We start from the raw sequence: 12,914 nt of genomic DNA on the forward strand, positions 1-12,914 counted from the left end.
GTTTAGAACAACACCTCAAAGGCAGCTCCGAGTCCCTGCTCATCGCTGTAGGCCAGGCAGATGGCTGTACTTACATTTGTTGGAAGCACCTCATGCTGTCCAGGATGTTAAACTGTTGCCAGCGTTTGGAAAAGTTCACTTTGCCATCAATGTAATCTGGGTTTCCCAGGTGAACAAAGGTCAAGTCCTGCAGAATCAGGCCTCTGGAAGAGAGAAGGGTGGAGCATGCAGGGAGGAGGGAAGACAAGCACAGAGCTCCAGGTTAGTCACAAGCACTTCAGAGCCAGCTGAAAGGCAAGTAAAAAAATCAACCCAGCTGCTCAGTGCTGCTGCCATGGTTAGCTCCTGCCTTTGAAATCAGAGGAAGTCAGTCCTTTCAAAAGTGCATGGGCTCAAAGCTCCTGACATCATGGGTGCAGAGGTAGGATCCTACAGATGAAGCATTAATACTTAAACCAGTGATACTGGGAACCAGTTTCTGCACCAGAGAAAAATTATTTACTTGAATGCATCTGAAAACTGGGAGAAGACTATATGAAGTTGGCACAAGAAGTGTGGGCTGGCATCACCCCTGGAAGAGGGGACAGAGAGTAGCGGTTTGAGACTCCCTCAGGTTTTCTGCAAAGGATGAGAGCTTTCCAATTCGCTGGGTGCCCTGCGGGCTAGAGCCACCCAGGGGAAGGCACTGAATCATGTTTTCCATCCACCCTGGCCGCGCCTCCCTTCCTCTGCTCTGTTCCTTTTGGGGCTCTGTCATTCTCCAATGGTCCTGAACAGATCCGCTACTTTGTGCCACTGCACTCTCTTCTCCAACAAGCTTTCCACCACTGGGGACCTACGGCAGGCTGGGCCTATGCTGGTAAAGCCTATGGAAGCCCATGAGGAATCTGGCATCCAGACTACAGGATCCCTGCAGTGAAAGGTGAGAACTTTAATCCTGCCTTTGAAAAAAGACAAAGGGGATACATGTTTGCAAAGAGGATTTCTAATTTACCAACACTTCCAGTGTGCAGTGACAGGTCTGGCACATGGGCAGCTCTGAATCAGCTCAGTCTCATGAGATGGGAAATGCACTAACTTCTAACATCTCATGGAGAAACTCCTCTTTTTCTGCACACAACCTTGAAGGGAAGTCTAGTCTAGGGGTCTGTTCTGAGAGTTCCAACTCCTTGATTTCCATTTGCCTTCACTGATTTGCCTTCACGCCTCACTTTCCCCATTTGCTGAAAGCACAGGGAGTTGAGAGATTTTGTTAATTAATGTTTGTAAAGTACTTTGGGATCTTCAGATAACAGTGGCTAAGGAAACCCAAAGCCACGTGACACTGGGAGTGCGCAGCCACAGGGCCAGCGGGAAACCAGTCCTCAAACCAGGCATCCTTGCCGTTTCCAACCAAGTGATGACCTGTTCCAGTCCCGGCACTGCAGCCTCTCAGTCCCAGCAGAACTCCAGAGCCTGAAGGGCCCAGGTACACAGTGACGCATGTTTGAGAAAGCTGTGGGGCTGCAAAGCAGGAATCACCACAGGGAACTGGTACATAATCACTCCGGCTCCCAGCAGTGTGGCTTGAAAGCAGTTATTGGATACCCAGGAATGGGAAGCATTTTCCTCCTCAAGTTTTAGAGCATGGAAGGCTTGCAATAAGGGTTGTATCCTGCACTCTTCATGTTGGGTTGTCCCACACTCATAGCTGAGCGTAGGCTGCCAGGGATCTGCGTGAAGAGACACCCCAAGTGAGAGGTGACAAACCAGTGACCCCCAAGAGGACAGCTACTCACAGGTAAGGTATGCAGGGAGGCTCCACTTCTGCCAGAGCCGCTCGGTAGGCCCGGAAGGACGAGGAGCTGTCGATGAGTGTGCAGTACTCTGCCAGGCCCTAGTGGGACATAACACACACACATGGAATTCATGGTGCAAACAAGCCATCTCTGTAATAGGGTGCATGGACTTAAAGAAATCACATCTCCAAAGACCATAACAGACCAGAGCTAGGGCTTAATCTGCTGCTTTCCTCACCTCCGATGTCTGTTTCTGCCACTCCAGCCTCCGGATGGGTGCTGAATCCAGTGCAGAAAGAATGGCCAGATAGGAGTTAAAATTATTCAGCTTTCGTAAGTGCTGTAAAGAGGGAGAAGACCAGTGACTCCAGAGATGTTGAATACACTCTAGAAACCAACAGTGCTGCCCCTAGTGAAATGTCCCACATTCCAACACAAAAGCTCACTGAACAGTGTGCGTGAGAATCGTAAGCAATGAGCTGTTACCTTCATAATCTTTATAAATTTAAGGAGCAGCCTCTCTCTGTCTTGCGGTTTCTCTTGTAGCATAATTATCGAACGGACCCTGTGAGGATGGACAAAAAAAACCAGGAAGAGCGACTTAACCCTTGAGCTGGATTCTGATCTGGCAATATCTATCACTTCACTTGAGTGGTTACTATCTATCAGGGACTGATCAATGAGGCTGAAAAGTTCCACACGTTCCTGTCCCGTTTCTTCTCTATAGAGCATAAGCAAATACTTTAATTCACAAAAACGCCAAACTAGAAGGAAGCTCTCATGCAGAGAGAGAGGTTATTTCCCATAGTGAATGTTATTGGACTGGCATCTCTCCTGTTGCTGTTGAAATGGACAGGTGTGGAAGAATTCCATCATTCCTGGATGCAAAGTGGATCTGCTTAACATCCTAATGGATTTAATTGCACTTAAAGGGGGCACCATTCTCTTTTGGTTTGTTACACAGGACATGTGAACAGCTAAGAAATCAATTTACTCAAGAGGCTGGTTTTCAGCTGCAGTTTTCACCCTTTATCAGATTGTTTATTTGAAATGGCCCCCTCATTTCCGCACTGACTTTGGTTTGAGGCAGGGAAGATGCACATGTGCACAGATGTATCAAGGTGTTTGTCTGAAGGGTCTTGGTGTTATTTGCGATAAAGCCTGGAGATGCAGCTGTCTCCAGAAGTCAGCAAGGTTTCATTTTTCTGTCACTCAGGATTCTTTGCAGAAGGTCAGGGGTCTAGTCCCAGGAGGAAGTGAAACTGCCCAGCAATAGCCCACAGGACAAAACCATCAAAACAAGCAGCCCCAGCCTGGTAGCACAGCTCAAGGAGAGTTTTCCTTGGCTCTAGGGACATTAGAGGTTAAGTTCTGTACAGTGGTTGTTGCTCTCATCTCCTTACCAGTAGGACATGTTATTAAAGTGCTCAGTGAACTGTGTCAGGTTGGGACTCTTCTCTTCATTTTGCTCTTTTGCCCAAAGCAAAACTTCTGGGATCTGGCAGGAAAGAGAAGAACAAATCATCAGTTAAAATAAAACATCTGTCTTTGGACTCCCCATCCTCCCCATGATTTACAGCCCTCCCCTGACACAAACCTGGCTTTCTTCTACAGCGACAACAGGTGTATGCCTAAGAGCTGTTAGAGAACAGCATCAGAGCATTTGTTAAAACCTCTCCCCCCTGCCGCCCAAGCCCCTGATCTTGTGTCTGTACCTCTATCTTGTAGAAGAGCTCGGCATCTAAGAGAGTCAGCTGCTCAGCTATTTCATGACTATGGAAATCATGCAAGGTCCCTGGCCTGTGAGAGACAAGGAGGGAAAGGAAAAGGATAATGAAACCATGACTGACTTTCCTTCCTTTATAACAGACTCTGGGAAGAGGAACGAGTGATGATCTCATTTTATCTCGTGAAAGTCAATGGAAGAGAGGGCCAGAGGTCCAATTCTTCACCTCTTTACATCAGCTGTGCTGCACCATAACTCCACTGAGGCCCCTGGAGTCACCATCAAATGGGTGTAACAGAGAGGAGAATCAGCACCAGAATTTTTTAAAATAAAACTTTGTCGGCAGAGGAAAAGAAAACACTCTACACCCAAATCACTTGTGGCATTAGCACCATTTCGACAGCAGGCTCCCATGTCAACCGCTTGACCTTTTTCCTCTTGATTTTTCTTTATCTTGTGTATGTGATGATCTTGATAAAAATATCAATTGGGGGAGCTCTGTACACCGACTCTCTAATTCTATAGTGAAGTCTAAACAACATGCAATTTCTCCTCTTCTGATCTAGAAGTGACGAGTGCTGCTTTCCAGCTTTTTGTGCTGGGAGATCATTTATACAAGACGATAGGGGATCAAAGTCAAAATGACAGATCCCTGCCCTGAGAAGCTTACCAGAGTGTCGTTCAGGCTCAGGATGGGGCTTGGAGTGTCCTATGCCTGAGACAGCCAAATTTTATGTTCTGCCTCATAGCCTTTGCTACAAGGCTTTTTAAAATCTGTTTCTCACGCTTCATTCCATGAGTTTGCCAGTGACTTCCCCTTGTCTCTTCCCTTGCAGAACAAAGGGATGGATGTCATTAGCTGAAGTCTCAGTGTATGTCAGCGCTATGCAGAAACGTTCACAGGGCTCCGGGAGATGACGAACTCTGCAGGGGTAACTGCTTTGCCCATGGGACACAGCCACTGTGTATATGCCTCACGTGCACACAGGGGATACTCATGGAGCTGTATGAAACATGTGCCTTAGAAAGCAAGACTGGACAGAGAAGAGCCCACGTGTGTTGGGTAGGGACAGATAAACAAAGAAGGGTCAGGAAAAGCATTCCCCTGCAAAACCAGAGGACAAAGCAAACTCTCTGACACTGCCCTGCTCAGCTTGCAGTAACAGGCAGATGCACGTCCCACAAACAGGACCAAAGTTTGATTAGGTGCAGGCTGCCTCACCTGGCTGCCACCCCCCGGGCCGCTAGAGGTTTGATTGAGTTGGCGTATCGCAGCATTTTTTTCTGATCCACTTTGTCCAGAATATTTTTGCGTAGCACTCTAGCGAGGCTGAGCTCTCCATTGCAGACTAGCCGGAACACCAGGTCCATCAACAGCTTTAGAATCTCTTCCGTCAATTCCACTAAGCTGAGACATGGATGGAAAACTCAGAGCACATGTCAGAGACGAGACATTAAAGATGACATTCCCCATTTACCTAGCACCTGTATTAAGGACTTCCCCTCTTTTATCACTAGAGATTAGGACAAAAATCAGAAATCAAAATTAGGGTGAGCTTCCCCCACGGAACTGAGCAGTGAAAAAACGTATTTTGCTGCTCTGACTTCCAGGCACCTGAGTAAGGTTATCGTCACCCCCATGTCCAGAAAAGGACACGAACCCTCAATTAGAATGGCCTGGCCTCTCAACACAGCACTATCAGATTCCCCAATCTGGCAGTTCTGGGCAGCTATCTCAGCAGCTCTTGGCACAGTGGGCTAGCCTTCTCATCTACACACTCACTCTGTCGCAGCTGCTGCTATGACAACCAGCCTCTCTGCGGAGACTGAAGCACTTACAGCTGGCTACTGGGGACTGCTCAATAGCATCTTATGCTGCACTCCTCCCTTGAGTATACACTGCGGGTCACCTCAGTAATCTTTCCCGCCTCCCCCACCTCCCTAAGGGACCAAAGTCCTGAGTCACTCTCAAACCAGGGACTCTTGCATGGAAGCACAAGGCAGCCGAGATAACTGCAGTGACTTGTCATTAGGGATGTCCCTAGAAATCAATGTATTTAGTGTTCTGCCTCAGACTCGGATCTAGGAGAGTTACCTCAGCACACAATCCAATTACTTTTCCCACAAGCATAACTGAATCCAGGCCATTCCAGTTCACCCTCTGGCCAACTTTCCCTTTCTTTCAAAGATTCCCCTTCTGATTGTTTATTTTTGAAGTCATAAGGAAGACCCAGAGAAGGCACCCTGAAAACGTGCATTTCCCAGCCAAGACCCCAAGTGCCCAGCCCTGCAGCAGTCTCACTGATCTGGGGAAGGAAGTTTCAAGTCCCCCCACAGATGTGGTTTACACAGTGGTACGGCTCCATTTTTATTACCTCCCGCCCAGGCCCCCAGACAAAGCAGGAGGGAAGCTCACCACAGCTCATCCACCACTCTCACCAACACGAAGAATGTGTTCTTGCTGACTCGCTTCTTAAATGTGTCCGGGAAGTGACAGAACTTCTCATACGTTGGCCTCAAGTTAAAGAACGAACTCAATCCAGACAGATGTTAGCTTGTCTGAGGAGTGCCCCAACAGGGTTTCCAACAGCACCACTGCTTTTTGCCATACCTGAGACCAGCACTCAGTTTCTAGGAGGGACATGAAATACCGAGCAGTGTAGGCTGCACATAGCAGGAAGGGCTTCTCACCACTCGGTGGGTGCATTAACAGAGGGCGGAGGTGTTGTACCCTGAAACCATGATCTCTAAGGTGACAACTGAGTCAACTGCCAGTCCAACAAGTTACTGTCACCCCCCTTGGTCTCACTCTGGTATTTGGTCTCTCTTGTAACAGCACAGAGCTCAAGGCCCCACGCAGTCTCTCATTCTGTCAGCAGGCAGATGTTAGGGTGCTTCCGGTCACTTGCAGACAACACTGGTTGTTGAGGAGAGTTGATTGACCTAAAGAGTCCTGCCCAGTTCAAAGCCGGCAGGATGATGGCTGCAGTGGTTACTGGGGGGGAATGTCCGGAGGGACAACATGGATTGAGAAGACTTCTTCAACCAGACAATTGGGATGGGAAGGGAGAGGTGAGAGGAGCAGACAATAACCAATTAAAATGAATTTAAACAAGAGCAAAAAAAAAAAGTCTGGAGGGTAGAACTCCAGATTGTGGCTCTGAATTTCCAGCACCTCCTAAAAGTGAGTATTTCACTGCTGACCTCAACACAAGAGGCTCTGTGTCCAGTGTCCATTAGCCACAGCAGGAACAGCGGGACCATCATCTCTGCTGAAGATGGCAATGATGAGCTGCGACTCTGGACAGCATGACACCAGGCCCTGACATGCAGCTGCAGGATTAAAACCCATGAGGCATTTACATTGTGCGTCTTTAAAGTGCAGCACCTCAGTGTCAGTAGCAACGGAGGGAGTTATGGGACAGGAACCAAGGGAAGGGAATTCTAGATGTAATATTCAAGGAACAACCTCATTACAGATGCTTCTGTCAGCAGGTAAAGGGCCATAGCCACGATACTGGTACCAACAGCACAGCTCAGAATCATAGTGTGAAGAAGACATTCTCTGATGTGCTGCATTCTTGGTGGCAGAAAGGAGGTCTAAATATTGACAGAGTTTAACTCTCACTAGTAACTGCACAATCATCAATCTGCACACCACTTCTCTGGGTACAGCTGAGCAGCAGCTGCGAGAGGTGATTCCCAGCTCAGGTCAACATAAACATGCTAGCTCTGCTCAAGCTAGCATGCTAAATACAGCAGTATGGCTGCAGAAGTGACTCGGCACTGACTTGGGATAGCCCTCCGAGTAAATACCCAGGGGGTCAGGCGGGATTGCACTCAGGTGGCTAGCCCAAGCCCCTGCCTATGTGACTGCAGCCACACTGCTACATTTAGCACACTAGCTTGTGTATGTTTACCCATGCTGGGAATCGCATCTCCCACCACTGTCCAGGGGCACTCCTCAGACATCATATACCTAAGAGGTAGGTAAATGTATCCCCATTGTACAGACGGGGAAGCTGTGGCACAGATCAGTGATGAACTTGCTCAAAGCCAAGCAGTGATTCAGAGCTGGGATTAGAACCCTGGCATTCCTGCTCTCAGTCTTGTGCTCAAGACCAATAAACCACGTTTGCCTTGATTTGTCCCATGGAGTTTGCTATTTGATTTGCACTGAAGTGAAGAGACTGTGCTGTCAACTATAAATTCCTGCTCAGGAGCTAATAGGGCGTGTGCCACCCACGTGTGCTTGAATATATTGCGGACTGCTTTGCCAACATGCTTTGGATTAGGCCATTCCCCACCCTGCCCAGTGCTCCGAGCCTTAGCGGGGGCCAAGCGTGTCATACTTTTGGAAGGATATCTGTACTGCAGCTTCTTGATGAGCTCTTCAGGGGTAATGAATGTTCTGTACGTCGTCAAAAAGGCTTCACAATACAGCACCAGATCTAAAGAGGAAGGCAATAAAACCTCAGTCAACTGTGTCTTCAGAAGGAAGCATGCTCTATACTGAATCCAACCTTTACTGTGTCTTTACAAAAGGAAAAAAATAGATAATAGGGAAGGCAAACTTCTGAAAGAACAAATTAATATCCAGCTTTGCAGAAACACCACAGTATTATTTTTTGCCAGCAGGTGGACCTAATGCACAAGAGCAATTGCAAAGTTCTCTATCCCATGGCTGGGGCATACAGAGATTTGCTCGGAGCAACCACCTAGAGGATCAGCAAAAATCATCTCTCTCAGAGAAGAGGGTCTTTAATAGTAGGTCAAGCAAAAGTACAATAAAGCTCCTGGTGATGGGTCCTTAGGACCACTTTCACAGCATTACTGCTGATTTTGCAGAGACTGCAAAAAGTAAGGGCTTGTCTACACTACTGCACGTGGTCAATCTAAGATACGCAACTTCAGCTACGTGAATAACGTAGCTGAAGTTGACATACTTAGATCTACTTACCGTGTCTTCACTGCGGTAAGTCGACAGCTGACGCTCTCCCGTCGACTCCGCTTGTGCTCCTCGTTCTGGTGGAGTACCGGACTCGAGGGGAGAGCGCTCAGCGGTCGATTTATCGTGTCTCTAGTATAGACACGATAAATTGACCCCTGCTGGATTGATCGCTGCCCGTCGATCTGGCGGTTAGTGTAGACAAGCCCTAAGACTATTTCCAACAAGGGGAAGAGTTAATACCACTGCAAATATTGGCCAGTAAGGGGTGCTAGAGAGCATATAGTATGCTGCTATGCCAAGGCATCTTCACAACAGGATGCCAATGGCTTTGTCTACAGCCATGGGAGCAGGAGATGGAATTTGAACATGAGAGTGAAAGGTGCATCTATAAAGTTAAGTGTGGAATGATGGCGTCACTTCATCGGGGAGAAAGTGGTAACAGTGGAGGCTAGTCCTTCTATGAACAGGCGAAATGAGTTTGGCAGTCTCAGCCCAAACCATCGCATTCTGGCCTGACTGATCATTTCTGTTCCAGAGAAGCTGTGACAGGAAAAGGAGGTTGCATATTAGGACTGAAATACATTGGCAGATCTGGGGGAGAAGGACTGGTAATTACAGGTGAAGGTTCACTAGGGGTTTTAGGCCAGGGTCGAGGTGTATCAGCAGAGATGCATGGGAAAACTTCCACAGCACCTGCACATGCCAAGTTTCCCTCTAGCCAGGCATGTCACCCCCAGAGTTCCTGAGCAGTAATGTCAATTCATTGCTTTGTTACAACAGTTGGGGGGAATGGACGCATGACAATCTCTCCTATCTGTCTGCAGTGTTTCACTTGGCAGTAACCTGACACAGAAAGCTCCTTACTGCTGCTCCTAAATCAGTGGAGAGCTGCTGTCTTTCAGTTAAAGATGATCAGATATAATCTCTAAAGCAGGGCGGATGGGTGGTCATGTCAGAGGTGAGCTCTGTGCCTTGTTCAGCTGTAATCCTGCATCTGCAGCAGGCATGCACAGCCATGGGCACTTAGCTGGGCCCAGGTTTTATTCCTAAAGACCACATGTCTTCTTTTATCCCTTATTCCACTTAACTCTGCTACTCAAACCTAAACGGACAAGAAGCAGCAATAGGGAGTGGAGTTATATTTATTCTGGGTTCCCACCCATCCAAAAGGCATTGTGAGGTAATACAGCTGGTGTGCTCTGGCACCCAGGAAATTCATCTTTAAAGGAAAGCCTCTTAACCATACCTCTCTCTGCAGTTCAGCTGATAGATTTACAAGCCCTGAATTCTTCTTATCCTAAACTTAATTCATTAACCCTCTCAGTCTCCTAAACACTGGGTTAGTATAGCATAAGTTCTTCTGTTTTAACTTGCACCAACAATTTGGCACAGCATCAAAGGGTGAGTCTGCCAACTATTATAAGAAATACACTACACACCTCTCTCCCCCTCCCACTTCTCCATATCGATACACGGATAACTGCTAACAGAAGAGGCTACTGCATATCTAAAACACACAGTGATCTGCATTCATGAGAAGCGTACCAGACTCCTCACAGCCTCTTCAGATTTCATCATTTCCACACAAGTTGTCCAACATGTATCCGTCTAGCAATTAGCTCTCCAAAAACAGAAACACGGTGGAAGAGTCTGCTGCACCAAGGAAGAGCAGTGCTAAATTAGAGCTGATAAACAATCCATTCTACTTTCACCATTTTCTCCTACGCTTCAGGAAAGGTCAGGAATATTTCTATAGGGGAAAGCATGTCCTGGCTGGCTGAAGGGTGCTGACTACCAGTCTCAAATGCCTAATGCTACAGAACAAATAGGGTTCATTTAAAAATGAAAAAAGAAAAGGAGTACTTGTGGCACCTTAGAGACTAACCAATTTATTTGAGCATAAGCTTTCATGAGCTACAGCTCACTTCATCGGATGCATCACAAAAGCTTATGCTCAAATAAATTGGTTAGTCTCTAAGGTGCCACAAGTACTCCTTTTCTTTTTGCGAATACTGACTAACACGGCTGCTACTCTGAAATCTAAAAATGAAAGATATTCCTCTTTAAAATGATCAAATATGAGGGCTGAGTGGCTCAGTGGGTGAGCGTATCTGGCTGGCAATCCAGGAGAACTTCCTCAGTTTAGGTCAGTGCAAATGTCTCACTTTCACTCTTTGGAAATGCTGCAAAGCCCATCTTTATTCACAGGGCTTGGGGAGGGACGGTTGATGTTTGGGGGAGCTGGATTTGGGGGGTTAACTGGATAGTTCAATTAAATATATCGTTAGAATTAGTGTAGCGAATAGAATGGTTAAAATTTGAGCATTCGGTGCTTAAAAATAAGCAAAGTGTTTAACATTATGAGATTCTGTGCTGTAAAATCCAAATAAATGAAAGAATCTCTCCACCCACGTCCCACTTTTATACATGATGACAAATCACCACTCAAGCTGGCATGATTGGTTGTAAGAGGATCAGGACTGGACCAGGAAGGATGCTCCAGCTGAATTTGAATTGCACTGGTAGAACAGTGCTGGGACAGCTCACCCAGTGCGTTTGGCTCAATCCCGTGATATTACTCACACTTCAATGCTAAGTTCACTCAAGTCATCCCCACCCCAACATTAAACTAAAGTCAATAGGTTACAGAGTACAAGCGTCACTATGAAAATTGAATCAATGGCACAATGTGCCATTCACAATTATTCTTCCCTAACTCAACGACATTCATTTGCAAGTAGAGTGATACCATGGCAATGGTGGCACTAGCTTGCACTGGGATGCCTCGCTCTGCAGAGCTAGACTCTGGACACGGAAGAGTTAAAAAAAACATTGCTGTTGAATTGAATGGTACAAGAGAGTTTATCCAGCTTTGCTCTGTTTCACCAGAGATAAACACAATCCCCTCTGCAACATTAATGCAGTCGTCCCCTTTGTCCACGTCTGCATATGGTAATACAATTGACAGGCAACACTACAGAGGTTCAGAGCACAACCAGAAAAAAGCCACACCAAGCTGCAGACTGCCAGCTTGCTCCCTTTCATTCACTGTACCTTTCCTGTCAGTCTCAGTCGCATGGACTAGCAAGATATCCCCGGATCCACCACGAACATCTGGCCCATCATCGCCCTGCAATGAGAAGAGAAACATGTTACACACAGGAGACTGAGCCCCCTTCAGCATGGCCTAATTCCTTAGTGCCTAAAATGCAGCACTAACCTGTACAGCCCGTCACATTCCTTGCAACTCTCACAGCAAAGTGTGAGCTGGGACAAGGTGTTGAGTACCAGGCCAATCCTGTGATCTAGTGGGAGCGTTCTGCCTGCCATACAGGGGGACTCAGTTTTGACCTGCAGTCTGGGTTACTCACTCCTTGGGCCAGGCTGGGAAGTGCAGCAAAACTAAATGCTTTGCCTGTGAGCAGACGGAAGAGAAATATTTTGTGCTGCTCACTGGTGATCACTCCAATGGCTATTAAGGAGCAGCAATAGCTCGTGATCATACATCAGAGGCAGTCTGTATGCATTATGATGCAAAGGGCGTAGAGTGAAAGCTGCACATTCAACCTTAACTTGGGCATTTCCTCACTTTTGAATATTTAACTGTGCAAACAGATGCTGTATTAATAATCTGGTGTGTTTAATTTTCCAGGTGTGCGTGGTGGGGAATGGGATTATAAAGGAAAGAGAAAAAGAGGGGAAAAACACATCTCCGAACTTTAAAGAAGGTGCTTCAGTCTCTAGAACGTCAAAGCTCGTTTAGTTTGAAAAAACTTCAAATAGAGCATGCAAATTCTATAATCTGGAATTATTTGGCTAGATGTCACCTGTCTGCTGCTATCTTTAACCAAATCCATGTGCTGGGAATAGAACTCAGGTGTCCTAGCTTCCAGTCCCCTGCCTCACCACCATACCAAACATCCTCTCCCCCTGTTGTACGTGTAGAAGTAGCACACTACTAAACTTATATAAAACTACATAATTCTTAAGGGCTTTACATGGAATATTCCTGCAGGGAAGAGACTGGAATACTACCTGGCTCTCTTGGACTATTTCTTTGCCACTCCAGTATACACAGCACTGGAAATACTCCTGATTTACAGACATGGAGCAACTGTGCCTAAGATGTGATTTTTCAGGTAAACTTCTGGCAAGGCTTATGAAATACCACTTAAAGAATGAATAATAGCTTCCAGCTCTCCTGCAGATCTTGGCTGTCCAAACAACACTCCCGTAAGTGCCAGTATACAATGATATATTGTTTCTGTTTTCCAGAACGGCCCCCTGACAGTCTGAAAGCTCCAAAGGCCTTGTATATTCCCTTGAGCCCTGCATCAGAAATAGCTTAGTTCAGAATATCAGCAAGCAAGTGTAGATGTCTGTCAATGCACTCAGGCCAGAAACCAAGTTGTTTCTCAAGTGCAGGAACAGCTATTTTGCTGAGTAGTTTGCATCTCTG

At 46.7% G+C, this 12,914-nt stretch overlaps 1 protein-coding gene across 1 annotated transcript in view; it reads right to left on the reverse strand.

Moving 5' to 3' along the window:
• The window catches only part of RAPGEF1 (Rap guanine nucleotide exchange factor 1), a 120,181-nt gene that overhangs the window by 4,782 nt on the left and 102,485 nt on the right, over positions 1 to 12,914 (reverse strand). The window contains exons 17-26 of the mRNA XM_073314829.2: positions 11,510 to 11,585; positions 7,871 to 7,955; positions 5,921 to 6,013; positions 4,727 to 4,912; positions 3,494 to 3,578; positions 3,182 to 3,276; positions 2,265 to 2,343; positions 2,017 to 2,118; positions 1,779 to 1,876; positions 75 to 203 (exon numbers count right to left, since the gene is read on the reverse strand). Of these exons, the coding sequence (XP_073170930.1) occupies positions 75 to 203; positions 1,779 to 1,876; positions 2,017 to 2,118; positions 2,265 to 2,343; positions 3,182 to 3,276; positions 3,494 to 3,578; positions 4,727 to 4,912; positions 5,921 to 6,013; positions 7,871 to 7,955; positions 11,510 to 11,585 (1,028 nt within the window). The remainder of the gene's footprint in view (positions 1 to 74; positions 204 to 1,778; positions 1,877 to 2,016; positions 2,119 to 2,264; positions 2,344 to 3,181; positions 3,277 to 3,493; positions 3,579 to 4,726; positions 4,913 to 5,920; positions 6,014 to 7,870; positions 7,956 to 11,509; positions 11,586 to 12,914) is intronic.

The sequence above is a fragment of the Lepidochelys kempii genome, chromosome 16 (genome assembly GCF_965140285.1).
Source record: "Lepidochelys kempii isolate rLepKem1 chromosome 16, rLepKem1.hap1, whole genome shotgun sequence".
Lineage (NCBI taxonomy): Eukaryota > Metazoa > Chordata > Testudines > Cheloniidae > Lepidochelys > Lepidochelys kempii.